The sequence below is a fragment of the Gallinula chloropus genome (assembly GCF_964237585.1).
Source record: "Gallinula chloropus genome assembly, contig: HAP1_SCAFFOLD_476, whole genome shotgun sequence".
NCBI classification, from domain to species: domain Eukaryota; kingdom Metazoa; phylum Chordata; class Aves; order Gruiformes; family Rallidae; genus Gallinula; species Gallinula chloropus.
Window position 1 is genome coordinate 1 of NW_028168729.1, and position 18,133 is coordinate 18,133.

Here is an 18,133-nt window from a genome sequence, read left to right on the forward strand (position 1 = left end):
GGTGGGGGTGTCACCCAAGGGGGGGTCCACCCAGGGATTGGGGGGGGGATGGGGAGGTTTTGCTTTGGGAGAGTGGGGGGATGGGGGGGGGGGGTCACCCCCAATTCTCAGGCTCAGGTTGGAGGGGTGACTGAGATTTAAGGTGGGGGGGGGGGGCAGGGGTATTGCAGGGGGACATGGGTTGGGGTGGGGGGGCACAGGGACAGCTGAAGATGGGCAGGACACACAGACACACAGACACAGACACAGACACACACACCCCCAACACCACCCCCCTTCATCTGCTGAAATCCTTCAACTGTGTCCTGAATTCCTGCCAATTTGGTCGGAAACCCTTCAAATTTGGGCTGAAATCTGCCAAGTTTGGCGGAAATGTGAAATTTGGGCTGGATCCCTGCCAATTTGGGCTGAAATCCTTCAAATTTGGGCCTGTAATATGATGAAATCCTTCATTTTGGGGCTGGATCCCTGCCAATTTGGGCTGAAATCCTTCAAATTCGGGCTGAAATATGATGAAATCCTTCAATTTTGGGCTGGATCCCTGCCAATTTGGGCTGAAATATGAAATTTGCTGGATCCCTGCCAATTTGGGCTGAAATCCTTCAAATTTGGGCTGAAATATGATGAAATCCATCAATTTTGGGCTGGATCACTGCCAATTTGTGCTGAAATCCTTCAAATTTGGGCTGAAATATGATGAAATCCTTCAATTTTTGGGCTGGATCCCTGCCAATTTGGGGTGAAATCTGAAATTTCGGCTGGATTCCTGCCAATTTGGCTGAAATTCTTCAAATTGTCCTGAAATATGATGTGAAATCCTTCAATTTTGGGCTGAAATATGATGAAATCCTTCAAATTTGGGCTGAAATCTGCCAGTTTGGGCTGAAATGTGAAATTTCGGCTGGATTCCTGCCACTTTGGGCTGAAATCTCTACATTTGGGCTGATTTCCTCAAAATTTGGGCTAAAATTCTGCCAATTAGGCCCCCCCCCCATTGTCAAAACCCCTCAACCCACCACCCCAAAGCCCCCCAACCCCGAGTATCTAAACCCACCCCTCACAGCGCTCCGCCCCCCAGGGTCCCAATGGGGAGGGGGGTGTTTGGGGTTGGTGTGTGGGGTCTGGGGGGGTGCAGTGGGTCCCGGGGGGTGCAGGGGGGGCAGGAAGGAGGCGTCAGACGCAGCTTGGTAGAGATGTGTATTATCGATATGCCAATGCCATAATAAAAACAGTGCAAATACAGTTACAGTTTATAATACTCGCCCCCCCCACGCCCCCCCACACCCCCCCATCCCCTTCCCCAGCTGTTTGTTGTTTTAACACCCCCCCCACCACCACCACCCCGTGCTCAGCGCGCTGCCCACCCCGTCCCCAACACTCCCACCCCCCCTTCCCCTTCCCCAAAACACCCCACACTTCCCCCCACCACCCCCCCCGCCCCAACCACCCCTACCCCCACCCATGGGACACCCCCTCCCTGCCTCCGGGGCTGCTGGTGCCGCGGGGGGGGTCCGAGTTTGCGTGTGTGTGAAAGGCACAGATTTGGGAGGTGGCCGCCGCCACCAGTGCATCGCTGGGGGGGGGGGAGGAGGGGGGGAGAGAGGGAAGGGAGGGGAGGGGGTAAAAGGGGAGAGAGGAGGAGGGGGAGAAAGCGTGGGGGCGAGAGGAGGGGGGTGGGGAAGGGGAGGGGATCACCACTCCCCCTGCATCCCCCACATGTCCCCCATCTCCCCCCCCACCCCCACCCCACAACCTCCAATCCCCCCCCACTCTCTCTCTCTCTTTCCTTCCCCCCCCCCCTAAGAAAACTCTCCCCTTCCCACACCCCCCTGCCCCCCTCCCGCCCCCCCCACCCTCCCCCCTCCCCCCTTTTTGCACGGTTTATGTCATACACACGAGGTCACACTACGAGGACGCGACGACTTCCACAACACCCATGGCCAGGCGGGGCTTTCGCTTTCCAGAACTTTCTACACAATGTACAATTATTATTAAATTCAGTTTGGTTTTTTTTTTTTTTGTTTTGTTTTTCTTTTTGTTTGTTTTTTTTTCCTCTTTTTTTTTTCAAGATTTTTGGGGTTTTTTTAGTCTTTTTTTATCCTTTTTTTTTTTAATGTCTCAAGTAGCTTATGTACACGGACGAGTCCTTAGAACATCATCTCGGCAGCAAGGTCGGAAGCTAACGAAGGGATGGGGAGGATGGAAGAGGGGGGGGAAAGGGGGGAGATAAGGGGGGGTTATGCCTTTTTTTGGGGAGAAAACAGGAAAAAAAAAAACCTTTAAAATTTTTAACACCCCCCCCCTTAGAAACACACACCCCCCCCTCCCCAACCCAGCTGAGTGTTTGCACAAGCGGCTCTGGGAAGGAATGGGGGGGGATTGGGATGGTTTAGGGGGGGTTTTGAGGGGGTTTGGGGGGGTTTAATATTAAAAAAATAAAATAATAAAAAAAACAAGGAGTTTTTCTACCGTACAGCACATCCTGGGGGGGTTGGGGGGGCATCAAGCAGAGAAATTAATAATAATAATAACCTGTTTGACCCACACGGGGCGGTGATGGAGCTGGGGGGGGAGGGAAGGGGGGGGTACCCCTGGGTTTTTTTGGGGGGATTGGTTTGGTTTTCTATTTTTAAGGTGGGGGGGGACTGCCTGCAGACCCCAGGGTGTCTGGGTGCCCCCCCCTTTCCCCTCCAGCTCCCCAGTGGGGGGGGGTCACTTCTAGCACCATGAAGTTGGCATCTCCCACGGGTCCCCTTTGGCTGCACATGGGGGTCCCCCCGCCCCAAAACAAAGGGGGGGGCACTCAGCATGAAGTATTGCACTTGGGTTTTTTTGGGGGGGGGGGGGGTTTAGAGGATTTGGGGGGGGTGTTTTTGTTTTTTTTTCATGGGTTTTGCTTTGTTTTCTTGAAAACTTTTAGAGAATTTGAATCGCAACCCATGCGCCCAGGTCACCACGTACCTCGGGGAGGGGGGGGGGACAGGGGATGGGGGGGGGTAAATGGCACTTGAGAGAGGTTTGGGGGGTTAAATGCATTGAAGGGCCCTGGGGGACACTTTGGGGGGGGAGCAAAGTGATGAGATTTTAAAAGAAAGCCCCAAAAGAAGGAGAAAAATCAGGTTTCTCTGTGATGAAACGATTGGGGGGAGATTTGGGGAGGAGCTGGGCATTGGGGGGGGGGCATGGGGGGGGCAGCTAAATAATTACCCCCCCCTAAATATATATATATATATATATATGTATATATAGGGCAGGATGCTGTAGTAGCTTCCCCTGCCCAAAAATCATTAAACAAAATCCTTTTGCCCCTGGGGGGGGGGGGTGGGGGCACCCAAAATCCCCCCACCCTGGGGTTAAGTGCTCATTGAATTGGGGGGGATGTTGGGGACCCCCCCATCCTGCTGAGGGGGGTGTTTTGGGAGGGAAGGGGGGTGCTTGAAGAAGGAGGGGAGGGTGCCTCATCCTCTGTGATGGGGAGGGAATGGGGGGGGGGGGATCTGTGTGTCCCCCCCCAAATCAGGCAGCTCCCAATGAAAATTGCACGAGAGAATTTTCACTCTGGGGGGGGGGGGGGGAAGATTATAAAATATTAATTAAAACCCTCCAAAAATTAATTAAAAAATGAGAATTAAAATATTAACACCCCCAGAAAACTCTTGGGACCCCCCCCCAGGGGGCTGTGACCCTCCCCAAACCCCCCAGGGGGCTGCACCTCCCCCCCAACACCCCACAAGTTTGGGTGCTGAAAGCTCCTGGTGGAGATTTAGGGGGGGGGACACGGGGGGGACACACAGGTGGTTCTGCTGGGGTGTGGTGTGTGCTGGCTGGGGGGGTGGGGGGAGAAGGGGGGGGGTCCAGGGGGGCGTCCAGGGGGGGTTAGTGTGAAGGTTTAAGTGCAAATGGAGCGTTTCTCGGGGCTCTTTGTTGCTTTGGGTTCGGTGACGTCGCCCCAGAACGGCTCCAGATCATGCTGGGGGGGGGGGAAATTGGGGGGTGTGGGGGGGGAAGGTTGGGTTTTGGGGCACCCAAAGTTGCTGGGGGGGGTGTCAGAGTCTGTTCTAGAGCCTGGAAAACTCCAGAACATTCCGGCACCGGGAAACACCCCGCTGAGCGCCTGGGGGTGGTCAAAGGGGGTGGCCAGCACCATCCAGTGACCCCTCCATCCCAAAACACCCCCCCCCCCCCAACAACAACCATGGGTGTGGATAACTGGGAACACTGGGATAACAGGCTCCAAACTGGGTGCTGGGGAGCTTTGGGGAACGACGGCTCCGGAGTTGGGCCACGGAGGCAGGAGGATTGTGCAGCCCTAGTGGGGATGGGGGGGTTTTGGGGGGGGGTCTCTCTGCTCCCCCCATCCCCATTCCCCAGGGACTCAGCACCAGCTGCCCTTGGGATGAAAACTGGGGGTTGGATAAATGTGGAGGTGCTGAAAAGCCTCTGGAAAAGGGGAAAATCCAACTGGGAACCAGGTGTAGAGTGATGGGGAGGGGGGGGAACCCAACAAAAATGGGGGGAAAAAAGGTAAAAAGGGGGAAAAAGCACCAAAAATGCCCCAACACATTAACCCTCCCCCCCAAAAATATATAAACAACCCTAAATCTGTGCTCTGTCCTTACAGAAACCCAGTGTGGAGCTCCCCTGATCAGCCCCCCCTCAAAAAGGTCTGTGTCCCCCCTCCTCATCCTCTTTTCACAGCTCTGGGAGCCCAGAGAAATTCCAGGCTGGAGAGAAACTGAGTCACTGGAGCTGGACTGGAGGTTGGTTGGGATCTTGTTGGGTTTTTTGGGGGGGGTTGTTTCTTCTCAGGGGCATTGGAGGGGGGTTATTTTGGCTCCTTGTTGGATTTTTGTCCTTTTTTAACTTGTTTTGGGGATTTTTTTGGTTGGTTTTGTGGGGTTTGTTGGGGTTTGTTGGGTTTTTGTTGGGTTTTGTTGGGGGGTTTTTGGGTTTTGTTGGTTTCTGTTGGGTTTTTGCTGGGGTTTCTTGGGTTTTGTTGGGTTTTTATGGGGTTTTGTTGGGTTTTCTGGTTTTTTGTTGGGTTTTAGTGGGGTTTTGTTGGCTTTTGATGGGGTTTGTTGGGTTTTTGTGGCATTTAGTTGGGCATTTGTTTGTTTCTCTTGGGTTTTGTTGGGTTGTATTGGGGTTTTGCTGGATCTTATTGGGGTTTTGTTGGTTTTTGTGGGGGGTTTGTTGGGTTTTCTGGGGTTTTGTTGGGTTTTCTGGGTCGGTTTGATTTCTTTTGGGGGTTTTTGTGTGGTTTTTCTCTTTCCCCGTGTACGGTAGGCACCGGGACAGGCACTGCATGCGACGGAAGCGGGGAGGGCAAGGGAAAGGATGAAGGATGAGGGGAAAAAAGAGGAGGGGGGGGTGGGGAATGACGGTCGCCGGGCGTTATTTCTGTCCGCTGATGGACTGCGATATAGAGCGGGGCGGGATCATATCCAGGAGGTATTCCCGCTGCCGATCCGCCAAGCTCGATGCTTTGTGGCCTCCGATGCCGGCGTTCAGGTAAGCGATGTTAACCCCTGGGGAGAGAAAAGCAGGTTGGGAGAGGGGTTGGGACCACAGGATCAGAGAATCCCAGACTGGGCTGGGTTGGGAGGGACCCCAAGGGTCCCAGAGCTCCAACCCCCCTGCCAGGGCTGGGCGGGACCCCAAGGGTCCCAGAGCTCCAACCCCCCTGCCAGGGCTGGGAGGGACCCCAAGGGTCCCAGAGCTCCAACCCCCCTGCCAGGGCTGGGAGGGACCCCAAGGGTCCCAGAGCTCCAACCCCCTGCCACAGGCAGGGACACCAACCTCCAGGCCTGGAGCTACACAAGGTTGCCCAGGGCCCCATCCAACCTGGCCCTGAACACCCCCAGGGATGGGGCACCCACCCCCTCTCTGGGCAGCCCCTTCCAGCCCCTCACCACTCTGATCCCCCCCGTGAGGGGTTTGGGAGGTGCAAAGGGGGGGATCTCCCTGGTCTTTGAGCATCCCCATCATCCCTGTGTCCCCAGACCCCAGAGGCTGTTACCTGGCATGCCGAGGAGACCGCCCGCCACGGAGAGCTGGGGGGCCTGGGCGAAGTTGGAGAGCATGGAGCGGGCCGAGGTGGGGATGCCGCGCTGCAGGGTGCTCTGGGGCTGCGGAGCCTGAGGAAGAGGAAGAGGAAGGAGGGTAGGAAGGCACCACGGGAGAGATGTGGAGAGAGGAGGTGGAATTGGTGGGGGGGGGTTGGCATGGGGTGGGCAAGGGAGGGAAAGGGATGGGGGAGGAAGGGCGGGAAGAGGCGGCTCCCGAGCGGCGGGTGGAGGAGCTGGGGCGGGAGGGACGGGGCTCACCTGCCGGAGCGTGTGGTGCCGCATGATGTTCTCCTGTTTGCTGACGCTGGAGACGGCGGGCGCTGCGGTGGGGGACAGGGCCGCCTGCTGCTGTAGCCGCTGCTCGATCTCCTGAGCGGAAGAAGCGGAAGCATCCTCAGAGGGGTGTGATGCCCAGCAAGCCCCAACACCCCAAACCCCAACACCCCAGCAAGCCCCAACACCCCAAACCCCAACACCCCAAACCCCAACACCCCAAACCCCAACACCCCAGCAAGCCCCAACACCCCAAACCCCAACACCCCAGCAAGCCCCAACACCCCAAACCCCAACACCCCAAACCCCAACACCCCAGCAAGCCCCAACACCCAAACCTCAATGCCCATCAAACCTTGTAGCCTCATCAAACCCCAACACCCCAGCAAACCCCAACACCCCAGCAAACCCCAACACCCCAGCAAACCTTGATGCCCATCAAACCCCAATGCCCTATCAAACCTCTACACCCATCAAACCTCTACACCCATCAAACCTCTACACCCATCAAACCTCTACACCCAAACCTCAATGCCTATCAAACCCTGACGTCCACCAAACCTCAATGCCCCAAACCCCAACACCCCATCAAACCCCAACACCCCCTCACACCTTGATGCCCATCAAACCCCAAGGAGCTATCAAACCTTGACACCCATCAAACTTCAACCCCTAAACCTCAATGCCCATCAAACCCCAATGCCCCAAACCCCAAAGCCCCATCAAACCCTGATGTCCATTAAACCTCAACAACCATCAAACCCCAACATCCATCAAACCAAAATGCCCATCAAACTGAGACACTCCATCAAAGCTGAGCACTCAAACCCTGATGCCCCAGAGCCTGGAAGCTCCATGTTCTCCAGGAGCAAAGGTGGTCCAGTGGTGGGACCGGGTACTTGCCTGCTCCTGCTGCAAAGCTTTCACGAAGGCGTTCTTGAGCCGGTTGGTGTGCTCGGCCTTCAGAGCCTTCTTCTGGTTGGAAGTCATGCACTGCTCACACAGGATCTTCCCGTTCTTCTCCTGCTTCCAGTGAGGGGTGAAGTCGGTGCGACACTGGGCACAGACGAAGGGTTCCACACGCAGGAGGGACGCGCAGCTTTTCCCTGGGAGATGAAGAGAATGATAGAACCACAGGCTGGGCTGGGTTGGGAGGGACCCCAAGGGTCCCAGAGCTCCAACCCCCTGCCACAGGCAGGGACACCAACCTCCAGGCCTGGAGCTACACAAGGTTGCCCAGGGCCCCATCCAACCTGGCCTTGGACACCCCCAGGGATGGGGCACCCACCCCCTCTCTGGGCAGCCCCTTCCAGCCCCTCACCACTCTCTCTGGACAGAACTTCCCCCCAGTCTCTCCTCTCCCCCTTCCGTCCTCCAGCTTCACTCCATCCCCCTTGTCCTGCCATTATCCACCCTTTAACAAGCTGATTCCCCTCCTGTTCCTCTGCTCCCTTCAGGCAGGAGCAGGGGTTAGAAGGAAATGGGATGGTTCTTCATACTGGGAATGATGGGGAATAAATGGGTTGTTCAGGATGGTGGTGTGTTAAACCCCAACCCCCAACTGGGAGAGAGCTGAGCATCCCAGGAGAAATCCCACCCCAGGGACAGACAACTCAGCAGCTCCAAGGATTTGGCATCAACTCCCAAATATTCATTCCCAGGCATGAGGAAGGCCCAGGAGACCCCTCCCCAAGCCCAAGGAATCACAGACACAGCTGCTCCAGAGCCAGTTCCATGTCCTGGGGAAGGCTGAGGGAACTCCATGCTCTGGAGGAGCCAAGATGCCTCCAGGCTCAGAGGAGCAGAGCACGGCACCGGGTTAAGAGCAGACACATCTCCCTCCTCCTTGAGAGGAGAAGGGTCCCCAAACCCAAACCCCAGAAGGAAAGGGCGGGTGGGGAGCACCGTGTCACAGCACCAAGCTCACCTTGGCTGTCGATGACGCTCTGCACCACCTCCTCCAGCCCCACCATGTAGATGAACTCGCTGTTGGCTGCGCTGGGCAAGAAGTGAAGGAGGGGAGCAGGTGGTTTGGGGGGTGGGATCTCCAGCAGCGTCTTCTCCAGCTGCTTGCGCAGGGCGAGCTTGGCTGCTGCCTGGGAGTTGGCGGCGTCGTTCAGGGCACTGGGGCTGGGGAGCGGAGAGGACACCCTGTTCACAGTGCCGGGCTGGATGTGAGAGGCAAGGTTCATATAGATGGCTGAAGACGACGTACGCTGGCAAGGAACAGAAGAACTGGATTGCTGGAGGGGGAAGAGGTTTAAGACAGAGAGTTAAAGTCCTTGATTACTGCAGCTCGGCCCTGGGGGTACCTGGGGTGAGCCCATCGCTGTCTCATAACCCAAATGTTCCCCCCAAAAGGTCTGGGGAGACAGGAGCCGTGCCAGGAGCTCGTGTTGGTCCCCACCACGAAGTGATGCTGCTGTAGAGGAGCCTCTGCTTGTCTTGGTGGAGGAGACTTCATGCAGGAGAGGGAACAGTGTGCATCAAGGGACCTTGGGTTGTCCTCACTGAGTAGGCAGCGGCCGTGATTCACCGTCAGTGGAGTTTCTGCTCCTCCACCTCCTGCTTCCCTGATCTGGAGGGTGCCCAGGCAGCGTCCCCGCTGCCAGATGGTGCCTGTCCCCTCCCACACAGGCACACCAAACGGGCTGCTTCCCTCCTCTTCCATTTCCAGCAGCTTCCTTCAGCGTCCTCCCTTCAGCTGGACACACGGTTCCCTTCTGCTGACCCAAGGACGTGGCTTCCAAAGTCTTGTGTGCCAAGGAGCCATCAACCCACAGCCTATTTCAGTCCAGGCAGGGCTGCCACCAGCCTTTCCCTCCTGGTCCCAACACTTCCCCAGATGAAAAAGGGGAGGGGGAAATAATCCCAAACAGTAAGAACCCCTCTGGGTGATTCAAATGGGGTTGTGGGGGTGGAGAAGAGGAGATGGGAGATGGATTGGTCCCCTCCTGGTTCTCTTTGTAAGGCCACAAACACTTTGCTGATCAGGATGACCAAAAGAAGACAGAACCAAGTTCATCCTGAAGCAACCAGTCCAGGGAACTGAAGGGCAGAACGATGGGGGATAACACACTGATTGAAATAAATGATTAATTAGCGCTGATCAACTTGCAGCACCTCTGTAAGAGTAGCTGGGGGGTGTTTAGGGTGTACTGAGGTCGGTTCAACAGTCATTCAGCCACAAGACTCTGTGTGGTCACGTCTGTTGTTGACCAACTCGTCATCACCACGACAGATCCAGCAGCTTAAAACCATCAATGAACCCTAGAAGTAATTAACAGGTTCGTTAAGCTGGGCCCACACCCCCACAGAGCATCCTCAGCCGAGCATCACAGCCCGGGGTGAGGAACAGAGACCATGGGAGACGTGGAGCGGGATGGTTCCATGGTTGACACGGCACCAGTGCTACAACTGGGAGGTGCTGGGGTGGGTTTTTTCCACCCTTTCTCCTGTTTCCACTCTCCATGGAAAGTCTTCCCACTCTTCATGGAAGTCTTTCAACTCCATGGAAGTCCTTCCATTCTCCATGGAAGTCTTTCCATTCTCCATGGAAGTCTTTCCATTCTCCATGGAAGTCTTTCCACTTCATGGAAGTCTCTCCTCTCTCCATGGAAGTCTCTCCTCTCTCCATGGAAGTCTCTCCTCTCTCCATGGAAGTCTTTCCACTTCATGGAAGTCTCTCCTCTCTCCATGGAAGTCTCTCCTCTCTCCATGGAAGTCTCTCCTCTCTCCATGGAAGTCTTTCCACTTCATGGAAGTCTCTCCTCTCTCCATGGAAGTCTCTCCTCTCTCCATGGAAGTCTCTCCACTCTTGGAAGAGTAACAGGAATGGTTCTAAGCATCCTGGCTCCTCCACTGTGTGGAGAGGCTGAAGAAAAGCACACACCAGCGAGCGCTTGCTGCGGGAAGAGGAACCAGTCCCACTCCCAAACCAGTCAATCCCACGTCACTGGAGTCTTCACGTCACCATCTCACTCCAATAACCCAGCGCTCTGGTGGCTCCCAGCTCCAAATAAGCAGCTTTTAACTTATTATCACTTCAATCTTCCACGTAGGACAACGACACCCATCTTCAGCCACGCTCGGGACAGCGTTCCACCCGCAAAGCTTCTCTCCTCCATCTTCACGTTGAGCTCCTGGCACCTCCACAGCTCTCATCAGGCTCCTAATTATCTCCTCATTAACCCCCCCCCAGGTTTTCCTGCCCAAACCCCAGGGATCAAGGGAGAAACCTACCGGTTGGTAGTTGATGGCTGGATTCATGCTTGGAGTTGTAGTGCGGATGAGGCCAGGTTTAGGAGGAACCCGCTGCCCTTGTAACTGGGCAGGATTCGGGGCGATCACACGCTGTGACATCAGCATATGGGGCAGGGTCGTGTTTGTGGCAGACCTGATGACACTGTGACCCTGTGGGGAAAGGAAAGGAGACATAAATCAGAGGGAAAAAACAGAAGGACAGAGGTTTTCCTGCTCATCAGCTGCTTTCTAAGGCGAGATGCCGCTCATGTTGTCGCAGAATCACGAAACAACGAGGTGGGAAAAGACCTTTAAGATCATCAAGTCCAAATGTGTCCTCTAATTGCCCTTAATTTTAAATAATTGAAGCTGTTTTGCCCAGATGGAGAGTGTCTCATGTTAACCCACTCCTGCTTTCTGTGGAGAAGCTGGAATTGTGCCCAAGGGAAGAGAAAAGCTGAAGATCTTGTGGAGCTGCCCAGCTCGCTGAGAAGAGGATGGAGCTCCAAGGATGATATTCTGGGAGGTGATTTTCAAGATGCTCCTTGTGCATCTCTGTGCTTAAACCAACTGTGTTGATTTGATGGATACAGAAAAATCCAAGGGGAAAAACAAGAGGGGATTTAAAATAAATTAAGAGAAAGAAGAAGGGTCCAGAGGAGCCACAAAGATGCTCAGAGGGCTGGAGCAGCTCCCCTGCGGAGAGAGGCTGAGGGAGCTGGGCTGGGTCAGCCTGGAGAAGAGAAGGCTGTGGGGGGACCTCACTGCAGCCCCCCAGTCCCTGAAGGGAGCAGAGGAACAGGAGGGGAATCAGCCTGTTAAAGGGTGGATAATGGCAGGACAAGGGGATGGGGTGAAGCTGGAGGAGGGAAGGGGGAAGAGGAGAGATTGGGGGGGAAGTTCTGTACAGAGAGAGTGGTGAGGGGCTGGAAGGGGCTGCCCAGAGAGGGGGTGGGTGCCCCATCCCTGGGGGTGCTCAAGGCCAGGTTGGCTGGGGCCCTGGGCAACCTTGTGTAGCTCCAGGCCTGGAGGTTGGTGTCCCTGCCTGTGGCAGGGGGTTGGAGCTCTGTGACCCTTGGGGTCCCTTCCAACCCAGACCAGTCTGGGATTCTATAAGAAGGAAGGTGGTGGCCAGAATTCACATTGGTCCCTGAGTTTAAAGAGCTCTGAGAGTCTGGAGCAGCAGGGAGATGGGTGTTTGGTGCAGGAATGTTACAAACCTCAATCCTGGGCAGTGGGAAACATGACATGGACATTAGAAAGACATGAAACAAAGGCTGAGCCAGGGCTCAACCTGCCTGAGCTTCTCCTAACACCAGTAAGGTCTTCATGCCAGAACACCAGTGGAACAGCTCCAAAGGGGGATGCCAGGTCCTTTTTTTTTTTTAATTAAAAATGATCTTAAAAGGTTAAAACATCTCCTGCCTGACAACCTCCTCCCCTGCTCCCCACTTCTATAGGGTGTTTTTTTTAAGGAGACTTGTTCTAGAAGAGGTTCTTTGCTGTCAGGAGTAAGAAAAGCTTCACAAAGAGTGTGCAAACAATGTGTTTCCTCTTCTCCTGAGCCCGTTTCCTTCACCAGCCCGATCCCACTGCGAAGCAACAATAGAACTTGACCCCGAATCGTTGCCATAGAGAAGCAAACAAATGCCACAAACAAAGAGGATGGTAAATGGAGGGAGTAAATGATCAGGGAGATTGAAAGGAAAAGTCTTTGGGCAAAAATAAAACCCACCCAAGAGAAAGCTACGGGCAGATGGACACACTGGACACCCCTCCATCCTCATCCCACGTGGATGCCCCAGCCAGAGCAGCCAGATGGAGCATTCTCCCAGCATGGGAGTGGAAAGGCAGCACCCTGCTCTCCCTCACCCAAAGGGAAACACTCCAATTCCCTCTTTGGCTTGTGTTCTTCATCACCCTCTTGCTCTGACACCCCACAGGCAGCTCCACAATGACCAGACAGCCCTTCGGGTAGGGGCAGTTCCCTCTCTGCAGCCCCAGAACTTGTGCTACCAAGTGGCAGATGATTTTCTTCAGGGCCACTGGGTGTAAACTCAGCTCCTTCCACCTCACATGACCCAAACTGTTGGCCTGACCAACCCCCAGACCTTCCTGCTGAAAGATCTGCCACGTCTGAAGCAGCAGAGCACCCACAGGAGGTGCACGAAGCGTTACGGAGACAGCTCGGTCTCTGCTGATCAGCTCAGGGAAGGAACTCATCAGAAGGGAGAACTTTCCAGAACCTCAGCTGGGACACCAGACTGCTCCACTCATGGCACCAAGAACCACTGGAATTCAATCTCCCAGTTGGGTGGGGACAAACTGGCAGCGTTGGGTGGGCCCCAAGTACAGTCACAGCACAGGAAACGAGCGCTGGGAAGGCTCACCTGTAATGTCCTCAAGTTCTGAGGCTCAACCCCCTGAGCTCCAGGCCTGGAGGGAAGCTTGGACAGTCCCTGCTGTCCCACGTGAGCAGGAGATGGCTGGACAATAGACGCCGCATTCTGGACAACCGGAGTCTGAAGGGAGAGAAAAGGAGGATCTGCATCAGCACAACGATGCTCAGGAAGGACATCCATGGGCAGACACCACATGGACCAAGCCTCAGCACAGCTACATCAAACAGTCCAGAGCCATGTAGGTTCCTGTTCCTGGCTGGCTCAGAGGGCACCGTGCTGGCTGTGGAGAGCTGTGGGCATCCTACATACACACTTCCATGAGAAACATCCCAGGGGAGGACAACTGTGGGGTAAAGGAAGGTCCAAGAGTCTTTGTGAAGCCACCCACGAGGCCAAGCACCTTCCCCTGAGCCCACCCATCCCCAAATGGTGCCTCCCAGAGCCTCACCTTCTGTACCACGTTCTCCTTCTGCAGCTGACTTTGCCTCAGTTTCTTCAGCAGCACGAGCCTGGCTTCTTCCAGCCGTAGCTCATCCCGAAGCTGCTTGATGAGCTGCTGTCGCTCCTCTATGCTTTTACCCTGTGAAGAGGGAGAACATCAGCCCAAAGCAAGAGAACATGAGGGAGCTTCCATGCAAAGGAGGGGTTTGGATCATGGATAATATCCAGTAATACAATAATTCATGGATATGATAGTCACTGGATCACGGATAATATCCAGAGCTGGATTGTTGCCCCCCAGAAGTCACCACGGTGTTTGGAGAGCCCCCCACTAAAAAGCAGGAGAGCAGAGAAAGCCCTTACCTTGAACATTTCCAGATTGGCTGCCTTGAGTCTCTCCTCCATACGAGAGCTGGACCGGGGGCTGGACGCCTCATTGTCCGAGAGGACGATGATGTCTGGCGATGGGGTTAATCGTCCCCTGTCCTGGTCACTGCGTCACAAACAGGAGGGGAAGGAAAGAAAGACAGACAGACTGAGCCACAACACCCACAGACAGGCAGCAAAAGGTGGTGGGAGAGGGACAAACCCTGCTCTACCCACCCCCAGCTCTGGTAGGGGGGTGAAGTGGGGCTCGGTGCTGGGGAGCGGGAGTGGACCACCGGCTTGGGGCTGGGAACATCCTCAGCTCACAGGAGGGGAAAAGATTCAGTTGGAAATGTTTTCTTCTCCAGGGTGAAAGGTGGGTTGGTTTAAAGCCAAGGGAAGCAAACACCTGATGCCAAACCTATCTGGGAGAGGACCGGTGGGGCGTTACTAACGAGCTGCAGAGTGATTAACGAGGGACAACCGTAGCTAGGAGCTGAGATGAGAGGGAAGGAGGGGGGTAGATGACCCTGGTGTGGTGTTGCTCCTGCTCCCAAAGATCACAGTGATGCTGGGGAGGAAAAGGCGCCCTGTCCTGTGGTGAAGAGACAGGTCAACACTCCAAACCCATCTCAAACACAGATCTGGTTGGAAAAGGCAAATGGGAATAAACACCCAAAGAGCCCACAGCACCAAGGAGCAGCAGCCACACTGGGAAACCCCCCCAAAAACCAGATATTAAAGCCCAAAAGTAGCTATTAAACCCCAAATAAATCGATGCTCTCATCAGGCAGCATCCAAGCACCGTGTCAATCATGGTGGCATCCCTCAGGGTAAGGGGAGAGTGATTAAAGCCCTTCATTATCACCAATTTAATGTCAGGGTGTTTGGAGAGCCTTGGGAAAACTGCTGGATAGTCCAGGGTGAGACTGACAGACAGACAGACCAAGGGTCTCAGACTGGCTGGGGGGTCGTTGGGGGGAGGCTGTGGGGGATGAGGAGCACCCCAGATTATCTCAGCCCCAATTTTTTAGCTCTGAACACCCAGGAGGGAGCAGGGAGCTGAATCCCAGCTCCCCAGTTTGGCTGCTCCGAGGGCAGTGGGTCAGGAGGGGATGCTCAGAGCGGGGCGCTGGCTCCCAAAGGGGAATGTGGGTACACCCAGGGGGTTCTGGGGGTGCATTATTTCATGGGTGCCCTGGATAACCTCTCTGCTAAAGGAGGGAAGGTTTAGATTACATTAGAGGGGGAAGTTTTTTACAGAGAGTGGTGAGGGGCTGGAAGGGGCTGCCCAGAGAAGGGGTGGGTGCCCCGTCCCTGGGGGTGTCCAAGGCCAGGTTGGATGGGGCCCTGGGCAACCTTGTGTAGCTCCAGGCCTGGAGGTTGGTGGCCCTGCCTGTGGCAGGGGGTTGGAGCTCTGGGACCCTTGGGGTCCAACCCAGCCCAGGCTGGGATTCTGTGACTCTCTGTGGGCCGTCGCACGCTGGAGGCATCACGTGAACATGGTCTGGGGTGATCAACAGCCTCATGTTCTGGCTGATCTCCTGTCAGCACCCCACCAACGTGGGGCCCAAACCAGGGCTTCCCCAGCTGCTGCCCCTCTTCCCAGTGCAGGAGGAGGTTTCATGGATCACCAGAGGGATTCCAGCTGGAGATGAGTTTGTGCTCTGTCCCAGCAGCACTGTAGTCAGCAGAGAAGGTCCTGGAGCATCCTCTGGAGATAATATCCAGACAAACCAACCCACATCCAAGGAGAAACACCAACAAACACCGTGAGGGGCAGGTGTTGGGATGGGATACTCTCCAAAATCCATATTCCAAACCATCCCAGCTTGGTGGAGGGTCCCTTCCCTGGCAAAACCAAGTCCCTTATTTTGCTGCAAGTCTCCAGACACGCTTGGTTCCTGTAAGAACATCCCAAATTCCCAGAGCAGAGGGATGGAAGGTAAATCCAGCACTGAGCACAACAGGTCTGCTCACTCCTCGGGCGCCCTCGGAGGAAGAAACCATCAGCTCTGGGTTGAGGAGGAGGCAGGTTTGTCCTTCTGGCTGCTGGTGATTTGTTTTCCATCAGCATCCTGAAACATCCAGGTGGTTTTATTTACAGTCCATTGGGGTGGTTGTGGGGGAAGATGGGGGGAAGAAGCAAAACCAGAGAGGGGAAGCAGAGCCCCCAGCAAAGCGTCGCTCGGTGTGCTGGGGTTGGTTCAGCTGCTGCTGCTGGAAGAGCTGCGCTGCTGGCACGGGCAGCAGGCAGGGGTGGGATGATGAGGAGCATGTTCCCAAGCAAACTCCACCTCAGTGACCTGTAGGAAATCAAACCCCCCACCCCCAAACCTTAATTCCCTCCCTAGAGAGGTGTTTTCACACTCAGTTATCTCAAATCCCATTGCAGACTCTTTTTAGGGCTGATGGCTTTTCAATCAGTCATTTCCAGTGTCCCCATGAGCAACTCAGCCAAGCACACAGCCCCCCCAGCTCTCCAACCTGCACCATCACTGACCCAGAGTGATGGTTCCCACAGAATTTAACTCCTCCAGAGCCTGAACCCATTTGCCCAGTGGCTGAGCATCCCCCATGTCGTCTGACCCACTGGAATTTGGGGGGAGGATTTGAGCTTTTTAGAGGTGCAACACCCCAACAACACACTCCAAGCAGGACACAAGCAAACCCTGGGCACCCACAAAGGGTGCTGCTCGCACCCAGATGGTCCCACCAGTGTGGAAACCCCCATCCTGTGGTACCCAGAGCATCACCTCTGCCTCACCACGTCCTGAGACGTTATGGGAGCTGAACGGGGGGCAGGAGGTGATGGGAAGATCTAAGACACACAGATTGTCCTGGAAGAAAATAATCCAGGTGGTTTCCCCCTTCCAGGGCTGCTCACTGCTTCCAATGCTCTGCAGGCTGGGGTGTGACAGGTCACAAAGCACCTCTGAAGGGATCACATCTGGGTATTTACAGCACCCAGAAGGGGTTTGGAGCGTTGAGCCTTCAAATTCCCCATCCATCACCTGCTCACCAGCCCCTGTTGGGATGGGAGACCCCCAAAAGCACAGAATCCCCCTTTCCCAGCCCTGCCAGTCCTGCTGCTGGGGATGCAGCTCAGGAGGACACAAGGGGGCTGCCAGCCTGCACTGCCAGCTCACATCCAGCTTTCCATCCACCAAAACACCACAGAAAGGTCTCTACACCTGCTTAAACCAGGACTCCTCCACTCTGCTCCTCAGCCCAAAATCAAACCCATGAACCTCAGTTTCCCCCTCTCTCCCAGAAGCAGGATGTGCTGGTGCTGCAGCACACCAGGCTCTGGCCTCTCACTCCAATTCCCCCCAGTTAAAACCAGCCTCAGGGGTTGGCTGCAGATATGGAGTTGCCAAAGTTCATCAGATCCAGCCTCCTGCTGCTGCTCCTGTAGGTGCTAAGGAAAAATCCTGGCTGGAGGGGAAGCCCTTGCCCTGCTCCTCATCCTCCTCCTCCTCACACACCAGCAGGGTCCACTCTGCCAGCCCCCCCACAGCTGTAATCCAGAACATACAGAGGAACCAAAAACCCATCTGGTTTTGGGGGCAACAGACACAAAACCAAGGACAGAACAGCACCAAACACCTTCCAGAGAAGCTCTCTGGGCAGAGCAGGCTCCACTCCCAGGTCTTGAACCAAAGAGACCTCACAGGCACCAGGAAGACTCCCCCAGGCACAGCAAAACTCCAACAAGGTCCACAAAACATCAGTTTCCTTTCTGATTCGGGGTTCTCCCATCTGGCAGAGCCCCAGGATTAAGAAGAGGCACCTACCTTCTCCTTGCACTCATATCCACGGGCTCGTCGTTAATGTTCTCCTTGCCCGGCCTCCCTGCAGTCCTGCCATCCCCATGGGGCCTGAGGCTCCCGTTCAGCTTCTCCTCATAGACTTTCACCCCATCCTGTTTCACAGGGAGCTCGTGGGGCACCTCAATGCCAGAGAGGTCTTTCCTCTTCAGCAGTGCCAGCATCTTCAGGCGCTCCATGGCCTCGTGTCCTTCCATCTTCAGTCTCTTTGCCAGGACATCGTCCCGCTCATCCGCTTGGTCCAAACTCCGTTTCAAGAGGTTCAGGCGCAGAGCATCCTCTGTCATTCTGTCCATCCTGTGGGACAGAGGGTGATGGTAAGGAGGCAGTTGGTAGCACAGGAAATGAGCTGCAGCAGACCCAGCTTAACTCCCCTGGGGCTGGCAGAGCTCAGCCTTTCCCCCCACCTCCTCCTCCCCACAGCCTGCGGGGAGCACTGACCTCCCGCGCACCCGCACGCGGTGACCTGCTTTCGGTCCCCATTCCAAACCAGCCAGGCAGGGAAGCTCCC

The 18,133-nt window shown here is 55.4% G+C and overlaps 1 protein-coding gene across 1 annotated transcript; it reads right to left on the minus strand.

The window, feature by feature from the left end:
* Positions 1 to 4,691: 4,691 nt before the first annotated feature.
* GATAD2B (GATA zinc finger domain containing 2B) lies at positions 4,692 to 17,918 on the minus strand (the record flags this gene model as incomplete). Its single annotated transcript, XM_084280679.1, has 10 exons — positions 4,692 to 5,528; positions 6,020 to 6,137; positions 6,327 to 6,437; positions 7,245 to 7,447; positions 8,269 to 8,584; positions 10,584 to 10,754; positions 12,974 to 13,105; positions 13,434 to 13,565; positions 13,790 to 13,919; positions 17,590 to 17,918. The coding sequence occupies 10 exons, from the start codon at positions 17,916 to 17,918 to the stop codon at positions 5,395 to 5,397; spliced, it is 1,776 nt and encodes a 591-aa protein (XP_084136805.1). The 3' UTR covers positions 4,692 to 5,394.
* Between the last annotated feature and the right edge of the window lie 215 nt (positions 17,919 to 18,133).